General features: G+C 44.4%; 1 protein-coding gene and 1 long non-coding RNA gene across 2 annotated transcripts in view; one reads left to right on the forward strand and one right to left on the reverse strand.

Moving 5' to 3' along the window:
• Positions 1-17,261, reverse strand: part of RIPK1 (receptor interacting serine/threonine kinase 1) — a 52,335-nt gene that overhangs the window by 23,597 nt on the left and 11,477 nt on the right. The window contains 3 exon segments of the mRNA XM_045005758.1: positions 2,457-2,594; positions 3,999-4,152; positions 7,953-8,157. Of these exon segments, the coding sequence (XP_044861693.1) occupies positions 2,457-2,594; positions 3,999-4,152; positions 7,953-8,157 (497 nt within the window).
• Positions 11,248-17,261, forward strand: part of LOC123364042 — a 66,397-nt gene continuing 60,383 nt past the window's right edge. The window contains exon 1 of the long non-coding RNA XR_006576976.1: positions 11,248-11,702. This is a non-coding gene — a long non-coding RNA (uncharacterized LOC123364042). The remainder of the gene's footprint in view (positions 11,703-17,261) is intronic.

Below are 17,261 nucleotides of genomic sequence, written 5' to 3' on the forward strand. Positions count from 1 at the left end.
TAATTGCACCAGCCTTTAAGAGTATTCTGAGACTTGGATTTTATATGGCACAGAAATATGGAGATGGAATGATCCCCACTGCCCCCGGCACTGGAAGTGATTCAGAACAGATTTCTCAGGAAGATTCTTGGTCTCCCAAATAATGCCCCAGCTGCTCTTAGAGCTGAGACAGGTATGAACTCTATTCTGTCCAAAGTGCAGTATAGGAATATTAATTTTTGGCTTTGCATTCATAGCATGTACCCATAGCGTTTGTCAAGGTTAGACTTAGCAGAATGGCTTAGTAAGACTTTTTCACATAAATTTCCATTCTCTAGGTTTCTCGGAATTGGAAAGAATTAGATTTAAATTTAAAAATGTGAAATCCATAATCTGGTTGAGAACAGAAGATATTAATAAGCAAAAATATAGGGTAGTGATTTCTATTTCAAATAGGTCACCTTGGTTCCTCCCTGTTAAAAAGACTCCTGGGTATGCCAGATATTTAGATAGTTTGTGTAATAACTTGCTAAGAAGGGCCATGAGAGCTCTCCATTTTCAATCAATGAAGACAGCTTACTTAGAAAGCCGATATACTGGCACCAAGAAATGTAACCACCTCTGTCCATGAGGCTTCTGGCATTATTTATTACATTGTAACCTGTATTGCCACTTGAGGTCAAAATGGCTTTCTGTGTTTTTGTCCCAGATGCCTTTTTCTATGCCCTCTCAGATTAGGAACTGACAATGTACTGTGAGCTGAGCAGTTGCTCTATTTGCATGATCAGCTGCTAAAATAAGGAAAAGGCAAGTGATACAGTGATCATATATGGTTTAACGGTGTATGTCCTTTTTAATTTTTATTTGTAAGTATTTTAATGTTTTATAATTTGATTGTTTTCAGTTTCATTGTAATACTTTTGGGATATTTGTTAGCCCTAGGTGAATGAATTCATCACGGATAAGTCGCTATTAATAAACTTTGTGTCCCCTAGACTTCCTGTAGCTCCCTAGTAGGCCAAATTCAGAAGTGATGTATAAGGTGTATGGGTGAGTATAACTTACATGTTGGTAAGGAGGTGCAAGTCTAAGTTGATGGTAGACACACGCTGTGGGAGACTTATACCAATCCAGACTCTATCTAACTCCCCTAGGCCCAGTCTCCTCTAGAACACTGGTTTGTCCTTACAGATGTTAGCAATGCTGGGGGACCTTGTGCAGACTGGTCACCAGCTGTTGCTTTAACCACCATGTTAACCCAAGCTGCTCAGAGCAGGTCTGACTCATCTCTACATTTGGCTTCAGAGCTTTAATGGGGTTCTGTAACATGGTTATGAGCACTTGGTTTGGTTCCATCCATGTAAACAAGACCAAATATTAAGATTAGTTATCCAATTACATATGCAGTATTGATGGGGGCTTAATCATCTGGTGTCTCTGCAGTTAGCTTCTCTTAGCCTCTCTGCAGGATGTGCCAAAGTTTTTGGTTTTTTTTCCATTTGCTGTTAGCTCAGACTTGTCATGTCACATGAGCTAATGACAAGTGACATATATCAAGCAACAGAGCTTTCCTTACAAGAGGCTCATTAAATAACAGCATTGGCCTGCTAAACCCAGGATTGTGAGTTCAGTCCTTCAATTCCCATTTAGGGAACTGGGGTAAAAATCTGTCTGGGGATTGGTCCTGCTTTGAGGTCCCCTCCAGCCCTGATATTCAATGATTCTATGCCTTTAACTGCAAGTAATGACAGGGGAGACTGTTTCAGTAGTTCATCTTCACAGGACGTATGTCCACAGGACAAAAGACATGGGCTGCTGCAGATCCTACTCAGATTTACTCAGCAGCAGGCACCATGCATAGGGGATTTGATTCAAAGCACCTGAAGTCAGTACAAAAACTTCAGTTGACTTCAATGGGCTTTGGATCGGGCCCACAAAACACTTCTGTCAAGGTCTGTGTCACTGCTTTTCTTCTGTAGCTGCTGGCTGACATCTAAAAGTAAGGAAGAGAGGGAAAGAAGCACACAAAAAAAAGAAAAGGTTAAAAAAGGAAAATGCAGGAAGAGGGAAAGCACAGGAAGAGAAAACACAGATGAGACAGGAACAAAGGTGTGATATTTGCCATAAAGCAGTTTGATGTGCTGTTCTGGTATTTCTATTTTTTCTCAAGTTGTGTTTGTTGAGGTTTGTTTAAAAGTAATAACTTGTAGATAAATTAATGAATAAAATAACCAAGTGAGCAAAGTCAGTATTTTCTCTTTACTTTCCATCCCATATACTTTTGGCAGAGATAATGAACATTTCAGTATCAACTTGTAGGTGGGCCACCACATTTTAAAGATGGGCTACTAAAATTTGATATTTGACAGCCCACTGACTACTAGTTTATTAATCCTTGATAAACTCCAGCCTATATAGGAGGAGCCACACTCTATGGTCCAAATCACAACTGTTCTGTGTTTAAATTCTAACAGTACCTTAATGTGAAAGTCATCGTCTACAAGGATGTTTTCTGGTTTCAAGTCTTTGTGTACCAAACTCTGCTCATTTAAATAAAGCATTCCTTCAACGATCTCCAAGATGAACCGCCCTTTCACAGACAAGGGAATAGTGGACTAAAATAAAGAAAAGGGAATAAAAATTATCAAAACTATTGCATAGTACAGTAGGTCTCAAACTTTTTTACTGGCGACCCCTTTCACATCGCAAGCCTCTGAGTACGAGCCCCCTAATAAGTTAAACACACTGTTTAATATATTTAACACCATTATAAATGCTGGAGGCAAGCGGAGTTTGGGGTGGAGATTGACAGCTCGCGAACCCCCATGTAATGACCTTGTGACCCCCTGAGGGGTCCCGACCCCCAGTTTGAGAACCTCTGGCATAGTACATCAGAAAATGAAACAAATGGCCTTTAAGGGGCTCCCCCTCTCAGCCTCCCACAGTATCTTTGCTCAAAGTGGGAATTAAAAATCACTGAAGTCCTTCTTGGACCTAGATTCCATTCAATTGCACCAGAGTAACTCTGTATTTACACTGGTGGAACTGAGATCAGACACAGGCCCTCTATGATTACTCCTCAGTGGGTCTCAACAGATGCATCCGCACAACTCTCATAGATTTCAGTGGGAAATGAACGCATGTATCTGAGGGCAGAATTTGGCCCAATGATTAAAAGACTCGAATGAGTCTGTCAAAGACTGCTGCTATGTTAGATCCAAGATCTAACTCACTAGGGGTTAAAGGATGCCCTACTTGCACACAGTGTAAATTAAAGGGGATATACAGCAGGGGTCTGAGACTGGTTGTGGGAAAGACTATTTTACCCAGCAGCATGGTATCAGAGCAACATTTCAGGTACTCTCTGCCAGTACTCTAGCCCACTACTAGTAACAACTAGGACTTTGTAAACCACTATATGGATAAGCCAGAGGGATGATAGGCCTTTGGATGCACAGAATGGCAGATTCATTGACCATTCCCAGGCACCTTTCCAACCCCCTCCACATGCCATGGAGAAAGACATCCTAGAGTGCACAGGGTATAAATAACCCTTCAATCGCCTGTCCCTTCCCCCGCACCCTGTGAGAACCACAGCAGTTCTGCTGCTTTTAGAATCTGCTCTACCTGTAGAGGCAGAGGCTGCATTTGGCCCTATAGCAGGGAAAAGGGGATCAGAAATTGAAGATTCTATGCATAGTTATTTCCTTTGGCAACAAAAGCCACATCCTGTCCTTTTAAAACTTCTTATCAACACTGATTGGAAAGTTTGCTTTCACTTCCCCTTATGAATAAGGTATAAACAACATTTCACCTGTAACCTTCCTAAACCAAAACTTACACCAAGCAAATCACTGATTATTTTTTTCTGCCAAATAAAAGCATAAAGTAAAATCTCTAAAAATACCAGAAAAAACACTGCATCTTTTAAGTGATTTTTAAGATATTCAGCAGTATCAGCTTCCCGCAGTAGTAACTAATGAATGCACATATGAGAGATTATTTACTTCACTACTCACTGTTTTAAGTACTTTCATCAAGTTTCCCTTGTGCACATACTCCATCACCAGAGAGTAGTTCCCATCTTCCAGAATGATGCCTAGTAATTTCACCACCCGATCGTGACTTAGTTTGCGCATAATCTTTCCTTCTTCAAGAAGGGAAGCATTATATCTGTGAAATGGAAACAACAGGATTACATTGTGTACAGGTATCAGACTGGTAAGAGCATAGTAAGGCTTAAATATCCTGTTGACTCATAGTGAAAGTGATGGCCAGAAAAGTAAGTCCATCTTCATGACCTCTTTAAGGTGGGCCAGGTCTTCAACTGGTTTAAATCCACTGAATTCTGTTTATACCATCTGAGCCTCTAGCCTAGTAACTTTTATATCTGTTCCCTACTTAACTAGTCTGTCCACATACTCTCAATTTAGGGCCTGATTTTCAGTAAGTGTGCAGGTATACATGCTTTGTGTATGCAGTGCTGGATGTGTGTATGCAGATCCCTGACTTGCATGTATCTAGCCTGCTTACAAACTTGATGAAAATTAGGCCTTCAATAACTATTTTTTTTAAATTTTGAAAAATGGTTTACATTATATTTGAGGACATGGCTATTAATATAATGTAGTTAGAATTTCAAAGCAAGTTAATCTTTTAAAATTGCATTTTCCAAAGTGCTCTATGCACTCTCCTGTGGGGATGAAGAACTAGCCAGGGGAAGGGGAGACACAGACAGACCTCACAATTGTTCTATAGACTCTCTACTTTCATTTAAAAAAACATTAGCCTCTAGCTGTTGCGGGTTTGAATGAAAATTTCAAACCATGACCCAAGTGTAACTGATGCAGTTATATCTGCCGGAGTTTGCAGCCAGTCTGAAACAATAGATCTGAAAGGTATGAACATCTCAGTGGACACTAACTCAGATGCCAATTAATATACTTTGTAAGTCATTGCTTAACATAAAAAATTAAGGCAGTTAGAAATACAATCTAACTTCATAACATTATAAAATCAGGGTAGGCTTTTAGCAATAGATGGTGGAGCTGACGGAGGCACAATTAGTTTCATATTCCCACAGGGGGCTCAGTTTTCAAAAGTTTGTGAAACACTGTCCTATTGGTTGAATAATCCATAAGTGAGATGCCTAAAACACACAGGGAAAGAGGGGGACACAGAGAAAAAGAAATAAAAGGGCTTTGGATAGTTAGTGCAGGAACTTGAATGGGGGTACGTAGGCAATGCTTGGTCACCAACTTGTGTCAGTAAAACTATGTCGCCCCACACCCCTGAGTGACACAATTACTGTACACTGACCTAAACCCCAATGTAGACAGTACTATGCCAACAGGAGGGCTTCTCTTGTCGACCTAGCTACCGTGCCTCAGGGAAGTGGAGTACCTATGCTGATGAGAGTAAGCGCTACAGCAGCGCAGCTCCACCAGGGCCGCTGCAGTGCTGTAAGAGTAGACAAGGCCTAGGACTCTTTAGTAAAGCGCTAGTATTCCGGGACTGATTTAAAAGTTAATTTCAGACAGGATTTATTACAGAGGGGTCATCCAACCATGGCTGTGGACAGTTTTTAATTTGTACTGAAAGAGCTGCACAAATTAAGCAGTAGTTGGGTGGCCGGTGAGCAGCAGTGGCTGCTGGCTGGCTGCCCAGCTCTGAAGGCAGCACAGCCGCAGCAGCAGCAGCACAGAAGTAAGGGTGGCATGGTATGGATATTGCCACCCTTCTGCACTGCTGCTGGTGCCAGCCCAGCCTTCAAAGCTGGGTGGCCGGAGAGCAGTGACTTCTGCCTGGGAGCCCAGAGGTGCTAGGGCTTTGAACTGTCATGCCTAGAGATGCCAGGACCTAGCCCCGGCAAGCCCAAGCACAAATTAAGCACTGGCTGTGGATACTGGATGTTCATAATCCTTGTTATTATGGATTAATGGCTTGCAACACTGGTTGTCGAAAGCCACATTCTGCTTGGTCAGCTGGTGATCTGCACCATCACTCAAGAGCGCACAGCTAGGAGCTCATCAAGGATGTTAAACAAAAAACAAAACAAAACAAAACAAAACCTTGTAAGCACTGTGTTAAATGGGGAAGAGTAAAGTTAGTGAGAAGAAAAAGAATTGTGGCCATAGTGCAAGAGGAAGCAGCAGCTTCCCTGTAGTATGTTGTGTGCTGGCACTCTCCCAGGCTGTGATTCAAAGGGAAACTAACTGTTTCCAGCCTTGAGTGTCACTCTACAGCAAGACAGAAGAGGCTTGGCTGTTTTCAGATGCTCTAGGCTCAAATAGGAGCTTTTTTAAGGCTTCTGATCAACATTTTAAGTAAAAATAAACTTAAGGAATTGAGATAGAGGAGGAGAGAAAAACAGTAAAGGCAGACAGAAGGTAGGGGAGAAAAGCGTTGCAGGCGGCAGTCTGTGGACTATCAGAGTCTCTTCATTCACTTCCCGCTCTTAAAACTAAACTGGGAACTGTTCCATAGTCTCAGTTCAGTTTTTATACCGAATTAGAAGAATGTGGGTATTTGTGTCCTTCTAGTGGTTGGTCCACATAAGAGGTTTACGATCTACTACTGCTCCCAGTTAATGGACTTAGGGCCTGACCCAAAGTTAATGGGAGTCTTTGCATTAAATGCAGTGGACTTGACCTCAAGTCGTTAGTCCTTCAGTTCAAAGGACAGAAGCTCCTGCTCGTCATGGTGTAAGTGCTGGGGTTCAAACCTGGCTGTTGGCCCGGGCAGCATTAGTTAAAATAACAGAAATTGTTTTCCTGCTACTCCTAACTGGACATTTCCAGTTAAGTGCCTGATTGTGTTTTTCATTTACATGCTTAAAAAAAAAGTGCTCTCATTTAGGCACTCAAGAATTTATTTGCTTTTAAGGACCCCATATGCAAATTGTTAAATTCCCAGGTAATGGAGAACTTCATTATCAAGATGAGGCAATGCTTTAGAAAGGTTAGCTTGGAGAAAAAATAAAAACCTTAGCGGAAAGTCCTACTGGTGCCTGCAATATCCATCAGAGGGGTAGCCGTGTTAGTCTGGTTCTGTAGAAGCAGCAAAGAATCCTGTGGCACCTTATAGACTAACAGACGTTTTGCAGCATGAGCTTTCGTGGGTGAATACCCACTTCTTCAGATGCAAGTGAAGACTTGCATCTGAAGAAGTGGGTATTCACCCACGAAAGCTCATGCTGCAAAACGTCTGTTAGTCTATAAGGTGCCACAGGATTCTATGCTGCTTCTGCAATATCCATATACAACATCTTTCTTTCAAATATTTTAAATGCTATATAGTCTCTCTCTTCATCTGTAGCAAATTTCTTCACAAAAGGAGATCAGTATCATCATCCCCATTTTACAAATGGGGAAATTGAGGCACTGAGCAGGGAAATGACTTACCCACAATCACACAGCGTAGCTGTGGCAAAGCAGGGACTTGACTCCAAGTCCAGTGCTCTATCTATTAGGCAACACTGCTGCCCTTTAAAATAAAGTAAAAATGCTTTACAACAATCAACGAGGCAGAGAAATGCAATGCAGGGATCACAGCAACTGCCACTGGGGTGGAACACAGCAATGCTGCACATAGAGATAGTAGATAATAGTTCAGGACAGCTAGTGAAGATGAATTCTCTGCACAGTCCATGCAATATTTCACTAATGAAATGCAATTGGCTAATAACAGATTCCACCCACATAATCACCATAAATCACTCTTAGTCCTAATGTAGAACACATTCTCCATCATCTGCAGTTTGGCAAGTTCACTATACAGCAATGTGCTGCACACGTTATATCCATCCTGAAAATATTCTCTGCACCGAATTGCCATTTACTCTAAGATCTCTTTACACTACTTTGGCAGTGTAAAAGGGCCTCAAAAATGGGTGTAAGGCCCCTTTACACTGTCCGAGTGATGTAAAGGGGCCTTAGTGTAACTGAGAGTCAAGCCCCCTCTCTCCAACTTACTCTGTGCGCTGGGGTCCCGTATACACTGTTTTTAATACCACAAGCCCATATTTCTTGTGATAACATAAAGAAACCATTCCAAACCCTCCAGCATCTAGTTCTTCTTTCTGCAGCAAGTCCTGCGTGTTCATGTGAATATCTTCCAGTGACATGTCTGTAGCCTCCAAGAGCTTAGGGTTTACAAAAATACAATAGTCCTGGATCTGTAACATGAAGAGAGAAGACAAAGAAAGTGTCATCATCCAACATTCATGTCACAGTAAATGAAGATCTAGTTATGCAGGTAGGCCCAGATAGAATCATAGAATCATAGACTTTAAGGTCAGAAGGGACCATTATGATCATCTAGTCTGACTTCCTGCGGTACAGCATTTTGATGCCTAACTTCCACTGAAATAAATGGGAGTTAAGTGCCTAAATACCTTTGAGGATCTGGGCCTCAGGGCACTACGTACCTCAAAGAAACACCCTGGAACCCCCGTATTTACCACTGTCATATAATCATGATACGTTTTGTACAAAGTATGCCTGTGAGGTATCATTTTAAAAGCCTTGATCTGTTGGACATTAATATCCTGTTGGATTGTATGTGCTATCGTTGTAAGGGAAGTTATGATTTTTTGCTATGTGTGTGATACCGAAATACTTTGTGAGGCTGGGAACACCCACAACCGGCCTTTCAGGTCCAACAGTGGAGTAGCCTGACATGCTGATGGTCCATTAAAGAGAATCCACTATCCCAGGAACTGTACACAATGGAGACTTTTCAGAGGTAGCACTTAAGACAATGTAGAATGCTTGACCAATGGAGGCAGACACCCATGTGACAAGCATAGATCCTTCCAGCAAGCTGAAAGAAACTATACTGAGCAGGATTACTATTGCAACAATACATCATCAGCAGGGTAAAACTAACCTGTCTCACAACGGTCTAAACCCAGCTCACGTTCCCTGAGGGGAAGTGACATCATGACTCGGTCTCACCCTTCCACAACTCAACACCTGGAAACATGCTGGGAGGACAAAGACTTTGAAAAAGGGGAGGGGGCCCCAGGCTGGAGGAGAGTCCCAGCCTGTGTATTGAAGATCTGTGACCTGTTTGTACCATCTATCAGGGTGAGATACTGCTTGATTCAAATCCTGTTTACTTTATAGAACTCAGATTGCAAATTTCCTTTTAGTTCTTAGGTAAGCAACTTTGATCTGTACACTTACTACTTATAATCATTTAAAATCTCTCTTTCTGTAGTTAATAAATCTGTTTTCTATTTTACCTAAAACAGTGTGTTTTGGTTGAAGTGCTTGGGAAATCTCAGCTCAGTTTACAAAGACTAGTTTGTGTCCTCTCCATATTGAGGGAGGGGCGGACTGGGTAATGAACTTACACTGGTCAGGCTTCTGACTAGGGCAAGGCAGTACAGTTTTGCAGTGCGGAGCTGGGGGGAATTGGCTGGAGCCTCTCTATTGTTATATTCATGAGTGGCTGGGAGAAGCATTCATGTAACTCAGTTGGGTGTGTCCCTGCCTGTGGATATCTGTATAAGAACAGTAGCTGCCAGAAGTTTTAGCTTGTCAAAGCATCACATTGTGTGAGGGATACCCCAAGTTGGTGGGACAAGAGGGCTCAGTGGTCCCAGGTTGCACCCTGGGAACCCTGTCACAGGAACATAGTATCTTGTTTATTTATCAGCATCACAAAATGATAGGTAAGTGGGCCCAACTCAGAGCTGATTCAGGTTGCCAGGTGTCCGGTTTTCAACTGGAACACCTGGTCAAAAAGGGACCCTCCCAGCCCAGTGAAAATGAGCGAGTGACTGAGGGTGGGGGAGAGCGAGCGATGGAGGGTGGAGTGAGCAGGGTGGGCCCTTGAAGAAGGAGCGGGGAAAGGGTGTTTGGTTTTGTCTGATAAGAAAGTTGGCATCCAAACAGCATCTCATAGAATCAGGTCCAAAAATCACAAGTGGTGGTTTATGGTGACTTACTGTCACTCTAACATTTAGATCATAATAGTATTTTGTTCTTCTACTGGAGGATCTCAAGGCACTGTACAAAAATTGATCAGTTCTCAGCTTGTAATGTACAGCAGTTTAGTATTATTACCCCTATTTAAAGATGAGAATATTGAAGAGCAGAGAAGTTAAGGACCAGATTTTCAAAAGGTATTTAGGCACCTAAAGATAGAGATAGACACAGTGGGATTTTAAAAATGCCTAGCGCTTAATCAATGGGACTACTTGTGGAATAAGATATTACTCAATGTGAGTAAAAGTGGCAGAATTGCACTGTTTCTTATTGCTCCTTCAAGCCCCTCAGATCACCAGTCCCAGAGCCTCAGGATCCTGCCTCAACACACTCATGAATTATGAACTAACACTCTGTATAAACAGTGCAAACCCTCAGCAGAGATTGTGGTTTGTTGAGCACAGAAGAAAGTTTCTCTTCTCACAGTATAACAAGGTGTGCTGGTCCTCTAAGACATGCTAAGAGTCAGCCCTACCCCAGTTTCAATCTAGAATGGCTGGAATTCTGAGGTTGATAGGAGTCAGAGGCTATCAGAGGGTGCTAGGGAATATAAGTAGCCCCTTTCCCTGAGAACAAAGGGAGAGTACAAAAGGATCAAGACTTCTTGTGAGGATCCCTGTATACACCATAAAGAAAGTCACAGAGTTGTTAGTCTCTTCAGTCTAACAGTCTGAGAAAAGCCTGGGAAAGCCTTTGGAAAAAGCCAATTAAGAACTGGTGAAAAGGCAGCTGAGTAGAAGTATACCTTATGACCTCATCTTGACTATGGGGAAAAAAAGGTGCGCACTCTTATTTGTGCTAGCTAATTTGAGTTAACTAAGAAGAGGTAAAATCCTAGTGAAGACAATGCAGTTTACAATTTTCACATTAAACTTTAACTCAACCTGCTAACTTGTGTGGAAACTACAAACTGCCTTGTCTTCACTAGGATATTACCTTGCATTTAACTAACTTGAGTTAGGAACACACCTATTTTTCTTTTTTGTAATGAAGACAAGACTTAAGAAGCTACCTGGGTTAGTGCTAGGTTGCTTTCTTCTCCCTCAAACCCTGGCCAGGGGCTTAATTAATAGGTTTGGATGATTATAGAAGCCCAAGTACACAGACCTGGGAACAGGGTATTTTTGTCAAGGGTTGGCTGCTAGCAGCTGCAGCAGATTAGCCCTTTAGGGCAGCAGGAAACTAACTGCATTAAGGAGTGGGAGAAGGGAGCGGCTGTCTAGAATATAGCTAAACAAACTGTGAATGCTGACAATGCTGGTCTGTGGTTGTCTGGCCTTTTTCTCCTCCTCAAGGGCAGAATCAATAACGGAGCTTTAGCCTTTACTTGACTGACTAGCACACCAAGGTCCCATGGCAACCGGCCTGCCTTTGGCTAGGGAACCTGGAGGAGGGACTGTTTTGACTAGAGAGCTAGAAAAACCTGTCTTGAATTGGAAACTAAGGGCAGGCAAAGGGAGTAAACTTGGGGAAAGAGAAGAGCTCTTCTGTCAAAGGACCTATGCTTGAGCTCCTCATTCCCTGAGAGTCCACCAGCGGGGTGCTGCTGGATTGACATGGAATTGTGACAGAGAGCCTATGGCCCAAGAAGAGAAGATGGAACATATCTACATCAGAATCTTCTCTTATCACCTGTCACTACTTTGAAAGGATATAGTTTCAGTTAGCTGGAGAGCTATCCTACAAGCAAGGAAACTTGGGCAATGGCTGCATTCACATGGATGGAAGGTAAGCCCCTGCCATACATGGCTATCAGTTTTGATACATGGGCCACACTATATGGCAGTGGTTCTCAAACTTCTGTACTGGTGACCCCCTTCACATAGCAATCCTCTGTGTGCGACCCCTCCCCCCCTTAAATATATAAAAAAGTGTTTTTTTAATTTAATAACACCATAATAAATACTTGAGGCAAAGCGGGGTTTGGGGTGGAGGCTGACAGCTCACAACCCCCCATGTAATAACCTCGTCACCCCCTAAGGGGTCCCGACCCCCCAGTTTGAGAACCCCTGCTATATGGTATGCACATCATTGATCTCATAAGGGAGCTGTGAGGCTTAACTAAACTTGTAAAAGCACTTCAAGATCCTTAAATAAAAGGTCCTGCTATATGAAGACAAAGTATTTGTATTGTATATTTCTGACACCTAAAGCTATCAAATGATCCATCTTTTCATACTCTAGCTGCTCTTAACCTACCCTATATCTTCCTCAGTCTGGATTTTCACACTTGTGAAGATAATCTCATGGGACTGAAAGTAAAGATTTGAGTTCTATTCCAAGCTCTGCTCCAGACTTTGGGCAAGTGCTGCCAGCAGTGTTGCCAACTCTTGATTTTATTGCAAGTCTTGTGACAGTGTCCTTTCTTAAAGTGAGGTAAAAATAAGAAAGTAAGCAAGAAATAAATAAGGAAGATCGTGGGATAATGTGATTACATGAAAATCTCAGTTTTCATTTTAAAAATAAAAATAGTTCCTAGCCCTGGTGGTTGCAGAGAAAAGTTTTAAAATGTGACCCATAAAGACTCAAACAAGAAGGCAAATAAAAAGAATCCAAAATTAACTTTCTAAAATCATCTTTTGGGGGGCAGGGAGTGGGAGGCTAGCCCTGACTCATGCCTTTTGAACATTTAAGGTTGGCAATATTTTGTCTCTGCCTCAGTTCCCCATGTATGAAATGGAGTGAACATTGCTGCCCTACCACATACAGGTGTTGGAAGGCTAAACTTGTGGAAGTCAGATGTAATATCATTTTAAAGTTTTACTTCAAAGAATGCAATGGGAGGAAAATAGCAAAGTGTGTAGCTTAAAAAAACACCCTGAGAAAACGGGAATCCTTTCACTGAAGCCATGTAATATAAACAGGGGCAGCTCTAGCCATTTCGCCGCCCCAAGCACGGCGGTATGCTGCGGAGGGCCCGCTGGTCCCGCGGCTCCGGTGGACCTCCCGCAGACGTGCCTGCGGATGCTCCACTGAAGCCGCGGCTCTGGTGGACCTCCCGCAGACATGCCTGCGGATGCTCCACTGAAGCCGCGGGACCAGCGGACCCTCCGCAGGCACGCCTGCGGGAGGTCCACCAGAGCCGCCTGCCGCCCTCCCGGCAACCAGCAGAGCGCCCCCTGCGGCATGCCGCCTCAAGCACGCGCTTGGCATGCTGGGGCCTGGAGCCGCCCCGAATATAAACATGTGACTAAATGCATTTTAATATCTATAAACCTATAACATTAAGATCCTAACTCAGTGACAATACATGGGTAGACCTAAAAATACAGTTTTAAACACAAACACTATTCACGGTCTTATATTACCAAGAAATGAATTCATGCCCTCAGGGTCCTCTTTTTTTCTTCTACAGCAGAACAATTAATACTTAACGTGATGCAGGGAATGCAGTTCCCTGTGCTATTTCATAGCCTGACTTTCAAAATGCATGTACACAACGGCACACCTACTGTAACTTACCTCTCTAAATCAGGCATTTGCACATGCAATTGGTCAAGAATTATTCTAGTCATTTCTCATCCACATAACCAGTATGCACATGCAAAAACCCCAATGCTACAATACTTCATAAGGTGGACATGCAAGTTATTCATTTAGGTGTCGCTGCACAAGGAGTAATGCTGCATAACTGTAAGATTATTTTTCTTTAAGCCCAGTTCCTTGTTATATGACTCAGTATAGTTGTCCTCCTCTCACAGTCTGAACTTTACTTCTTATCTCCTCCCACCCTCAGATGACATGCACAATGTCCTCCTCATAGGGATTCTCACTGGTGCTATGGTCAGTGATTTATTTTTTACTAGGACCACAGTATATTGAGCCTGCTAAAACGTAAGATCCAAAGCTAAAATTTCTTGTCACCAAAGCAATTATTTGGGTGTTCAAGTCATTACTTAAGCTTCAGTTCTGACTTTTTTTTTTTTTTAAATGCCGGTTTTCATATAACTAATCTGAAACCTCATAAAGGATGTACTAGATGTAGATTAGAGCTCATTATGTTGAAGGACTTGTGGTGGTTTCTTGGGGTATGTCAATTATTCTACTTTCTAGTGAAGTGACAAGAAGTGAATAACCATGCAGAAAAACAGTAATTCTCTGTTTCTTGGGGAGCACTAGTGACTTCCCTATTTCATAAACTGAAGGTCCTCCAGTCTTGCTTGGATCATGTGGGTGGAATGGTGGGGGTTCCTTCATGTGGCCTTAGCTTCACCCACAAATCAGTGTCTTACACTTCCCTTTGCGTATCTTATCCCGAGGCCACACCCCGTCACTGTGTTCTGCCCCAACCCTTCAGGGGAATAATGTTTTATGCTTCATTAGTGTCCTGCACCCATCTCTTGAAATGTTGAATAAGTGGGGTTGCCAACTTTCTATTTGCAGAAAACCGAACACCCTTGCCCCCTGCCCTGCCCCTCTTCCAAGACTACGCCCCTGCTCACTCTCCCCCACCCTTGCTCACTCATTCATTTTCACTGGGCAGGGGGTTGGAGTGCGGGGTGGGGGGGATTGGCAGTGAGGGCTCCAGCTGCAGATACAGGCTCTGGAGGTGGGGCTGGAGATGAGGGGTTTGGGGTGCAGGAGAGGGCTCCAGGCTGGGGCAGGGGGTTGGGATGCGGTACAGGCTCTGGGCTGGGGGATGCGGGCTCTGGGGTGGGGCCAGAAAATAGGGGTTTAGGGTGCAGATGGATCCAGGCTGGGGTGCAGGGGGGTGAGGGCTCCGGCTGGGGGTGCAGGCTCTGGGGTTGGGCTAGGGTTTGGGGTGCAGAAGGGGGTGAGGGCTCTGGCTGGGGGTGCAGGCTCTGGGGTGGGGCCAGGGATGAGGGGTTTGGGGTGCAGGAGGGGGTATGCACTCCAGGTGGTGCTTACCTCAGGCAGCTCCCGGGAAGCTGCTGGCATCTCCCTCTGGGTCCTAAGCGGAGGCACGAGCACATGGCTCTCAGTGCTGCCTGTGCCTGTAGGCACTGCCCCCTCACCTCCCATTGGCTGTGGTTCCTGGCCAATGGGAGCTGCTGAGCTGGCACTGGGCCATCCCTCTGCCTAGAAGCCAGAGGGAGATTGGCAACTTCCTGGGAGTTGTGTGGAGCCAGGTAGGGAGCCTGCCTGCACTGCCGACTGGACTTTTGATGGCCTGGTCAGTGGTCCTGACCGGAGACACCAGGGTCCCTTTTCAACTGGGCATTCTGGTCGAAAACCAGACACCTGGCAACCCTATAAATGAGGGCCCTTTTTACCAAAACCCAGGTAGGATGTACCCATAAGCAAGTGCCAGGGGAGTGGGGGCAGGGGTGAAAATTCTCACTACTTCCCCCTTCCATCCTCGGCGTGGGAATGGGGTATGGAAATCCCCACTACTTTCCCAGCCAGGAAGGATGAGCAGATCCCTGTGCTGGCAGCAGGCCGGGGTGCTCCCCACCTCAGGCCGGGGGTGGGAGGAGAGAAAGAGATTAAAAATCCTCTTCCTCTACTGCTGCCTTGTGTAGACAGAGACTGGCACCGAACGGAAGCAGTGAAGGAGGCAGCCCAGTGGATGAGCTTATTTATGAAATATACTCGTCACTGTTCGGGAAAACAACCCCCCCGGCAAGGCGTCGAGAACTCTTTAATCGCATCACACCGTCATTTGCATAGAAAGCCCCAGCTCTGGTCCGGGACAAGGGTACAAACTGGGGGAGTCACCCCGTGCGCACGCTCCCTTTCAGTTCCGCCCAGCAGAGACGGACAGTTCGGAGCCACTCCTGGGCGAGGTGGCTGTTAAAGAGACCGTGTCCTCTCCTGCAGACCCGCTTCCCTATTTAACCTAGCCGCTTGAAAGGAGTCACGGGGAATGACAGGCAGCTGTCCGGGGCTAAGGCATGTCTGACCGGGGGAGGGGGGGATCAGCATTACTCCGGCTGGGAGTCGGTGGGCCAGTCTTTCAAGCCCTGGCAGCACACCAGAAAAAGCAACTGAATCGAGGGATCAGGACACAACAATCGCTTCTGAAAACCTGCTGTTGCAGGAGCGGATGCGTTTGCAAGAGCGAAAGTTTGTCTAAATCTTATACAAGATATTTACCATATTCTAGGAGGCTGAAATGCGCTGGGAGCTGGAGCAGGGGGAAGGGATCTAGAAGGCTTGTTCCACCATTAGCATTTGGTAAGAGATTGCAAAAAATCGGCCTTTACGACATGGGGCTGAGAAACTGAAACTAACTTTCCTCTTCGGCAACAGCAAAGGAAGTCTGCTGAAGGAAGACAATCGAAGAGTCACACATTCCCCCTCCTCTCTCATTTCATTACCCCAAAGTCCTTGATATTAATATTATTACACGCTAACACATCCAGTATGTATACCCAAACGTCCAGGAAAAATAAAGAGAAGCGGATTCCAGGCAGACCTAGATGCAGCTCAATAAATCTTTACAAACAAACAAAAATCTAGTCTCCGGTTAACGAGACACAGCGTGAAAGCGCTCTCTTACCTGCCTCTTCACAGAGCACTAGCTCCAGGAAGTTCGAGCCACTGCTGTCTGGCTTCAGCTCTTTTACCGACAGCCTGGGCTGATACCTACTCTCTGACGCCCGCTCTCACCCTCCCCCCCCAGCTGTGGGAGGAGTCATGAAAAAACACACCAACAAAACCGGATCACTGACTACATAAATGCCGGCAGGCCGGGGAAGAGGAGGGAAGATCTGTACAAGCTAAAGGAAAATTGAACCATTCTATTCTTTATAGGTTGCTCTAGTTTCAAAGATTAAATTCTGCCCTGATGTACAGACTGCGTAGCCACATCGAAGTCAGTGGGTAAATGCCGTACTGACAGCCTCAAAAGATCACAAATCATAAGACTGCCTTTCCCAGACGTGAAGAAGAGCTAGGAGTGACCAGACAGCAAATGTGAAAAATTGGGACGTGGGTGAGGGGTAATAGGAGCCTCTATAAGAAAAAGATGCAAAAATCAGGACTGTCCCTATAAAATTGGGACATCTGGTCACACTAAGAAGAGCTGTGGGTAGCTCAAAAGCTTGTCTCTCCTCATCAGAAGTTGGTCTAATCAGGGCTGTCTCCAGTTTTTTGCCACGCAAGCTCAAAAAAAAAAAAAAAAAAAAAAAAAAAGCCTGGGTTGCATGCAAAAAAAGGCCGGAGTGCTGCCCCCAAATGGCTGAAATGCCGCCCCCTGAAAAGGGCCACCCCAAGCACATGCTTGGAATGCTGGTGCCTAGAGCTGGCCCTGGGTCTAATCAAAGCAATTACCTCACCCACCTTGTCTCCCTCCCCTCCACATGAGATTTTTTTTTAAAGGGT

This window comes from Mauremys mutica, chromosome 2, assembly GCF_020497125.1.
Source record: "Mauremys mutica isolate MM-2020 ecotype Southern chromosome 2, ASM2049712v1, whole genome shotgun sequence".
In the NCBI taxonomy this organism is placed as follows: domain Eukaryota; kingdom Metazoa; phylum Chordata; order Testudines; family Geoemydidae; genus Mauremys; species Mauremys mutica.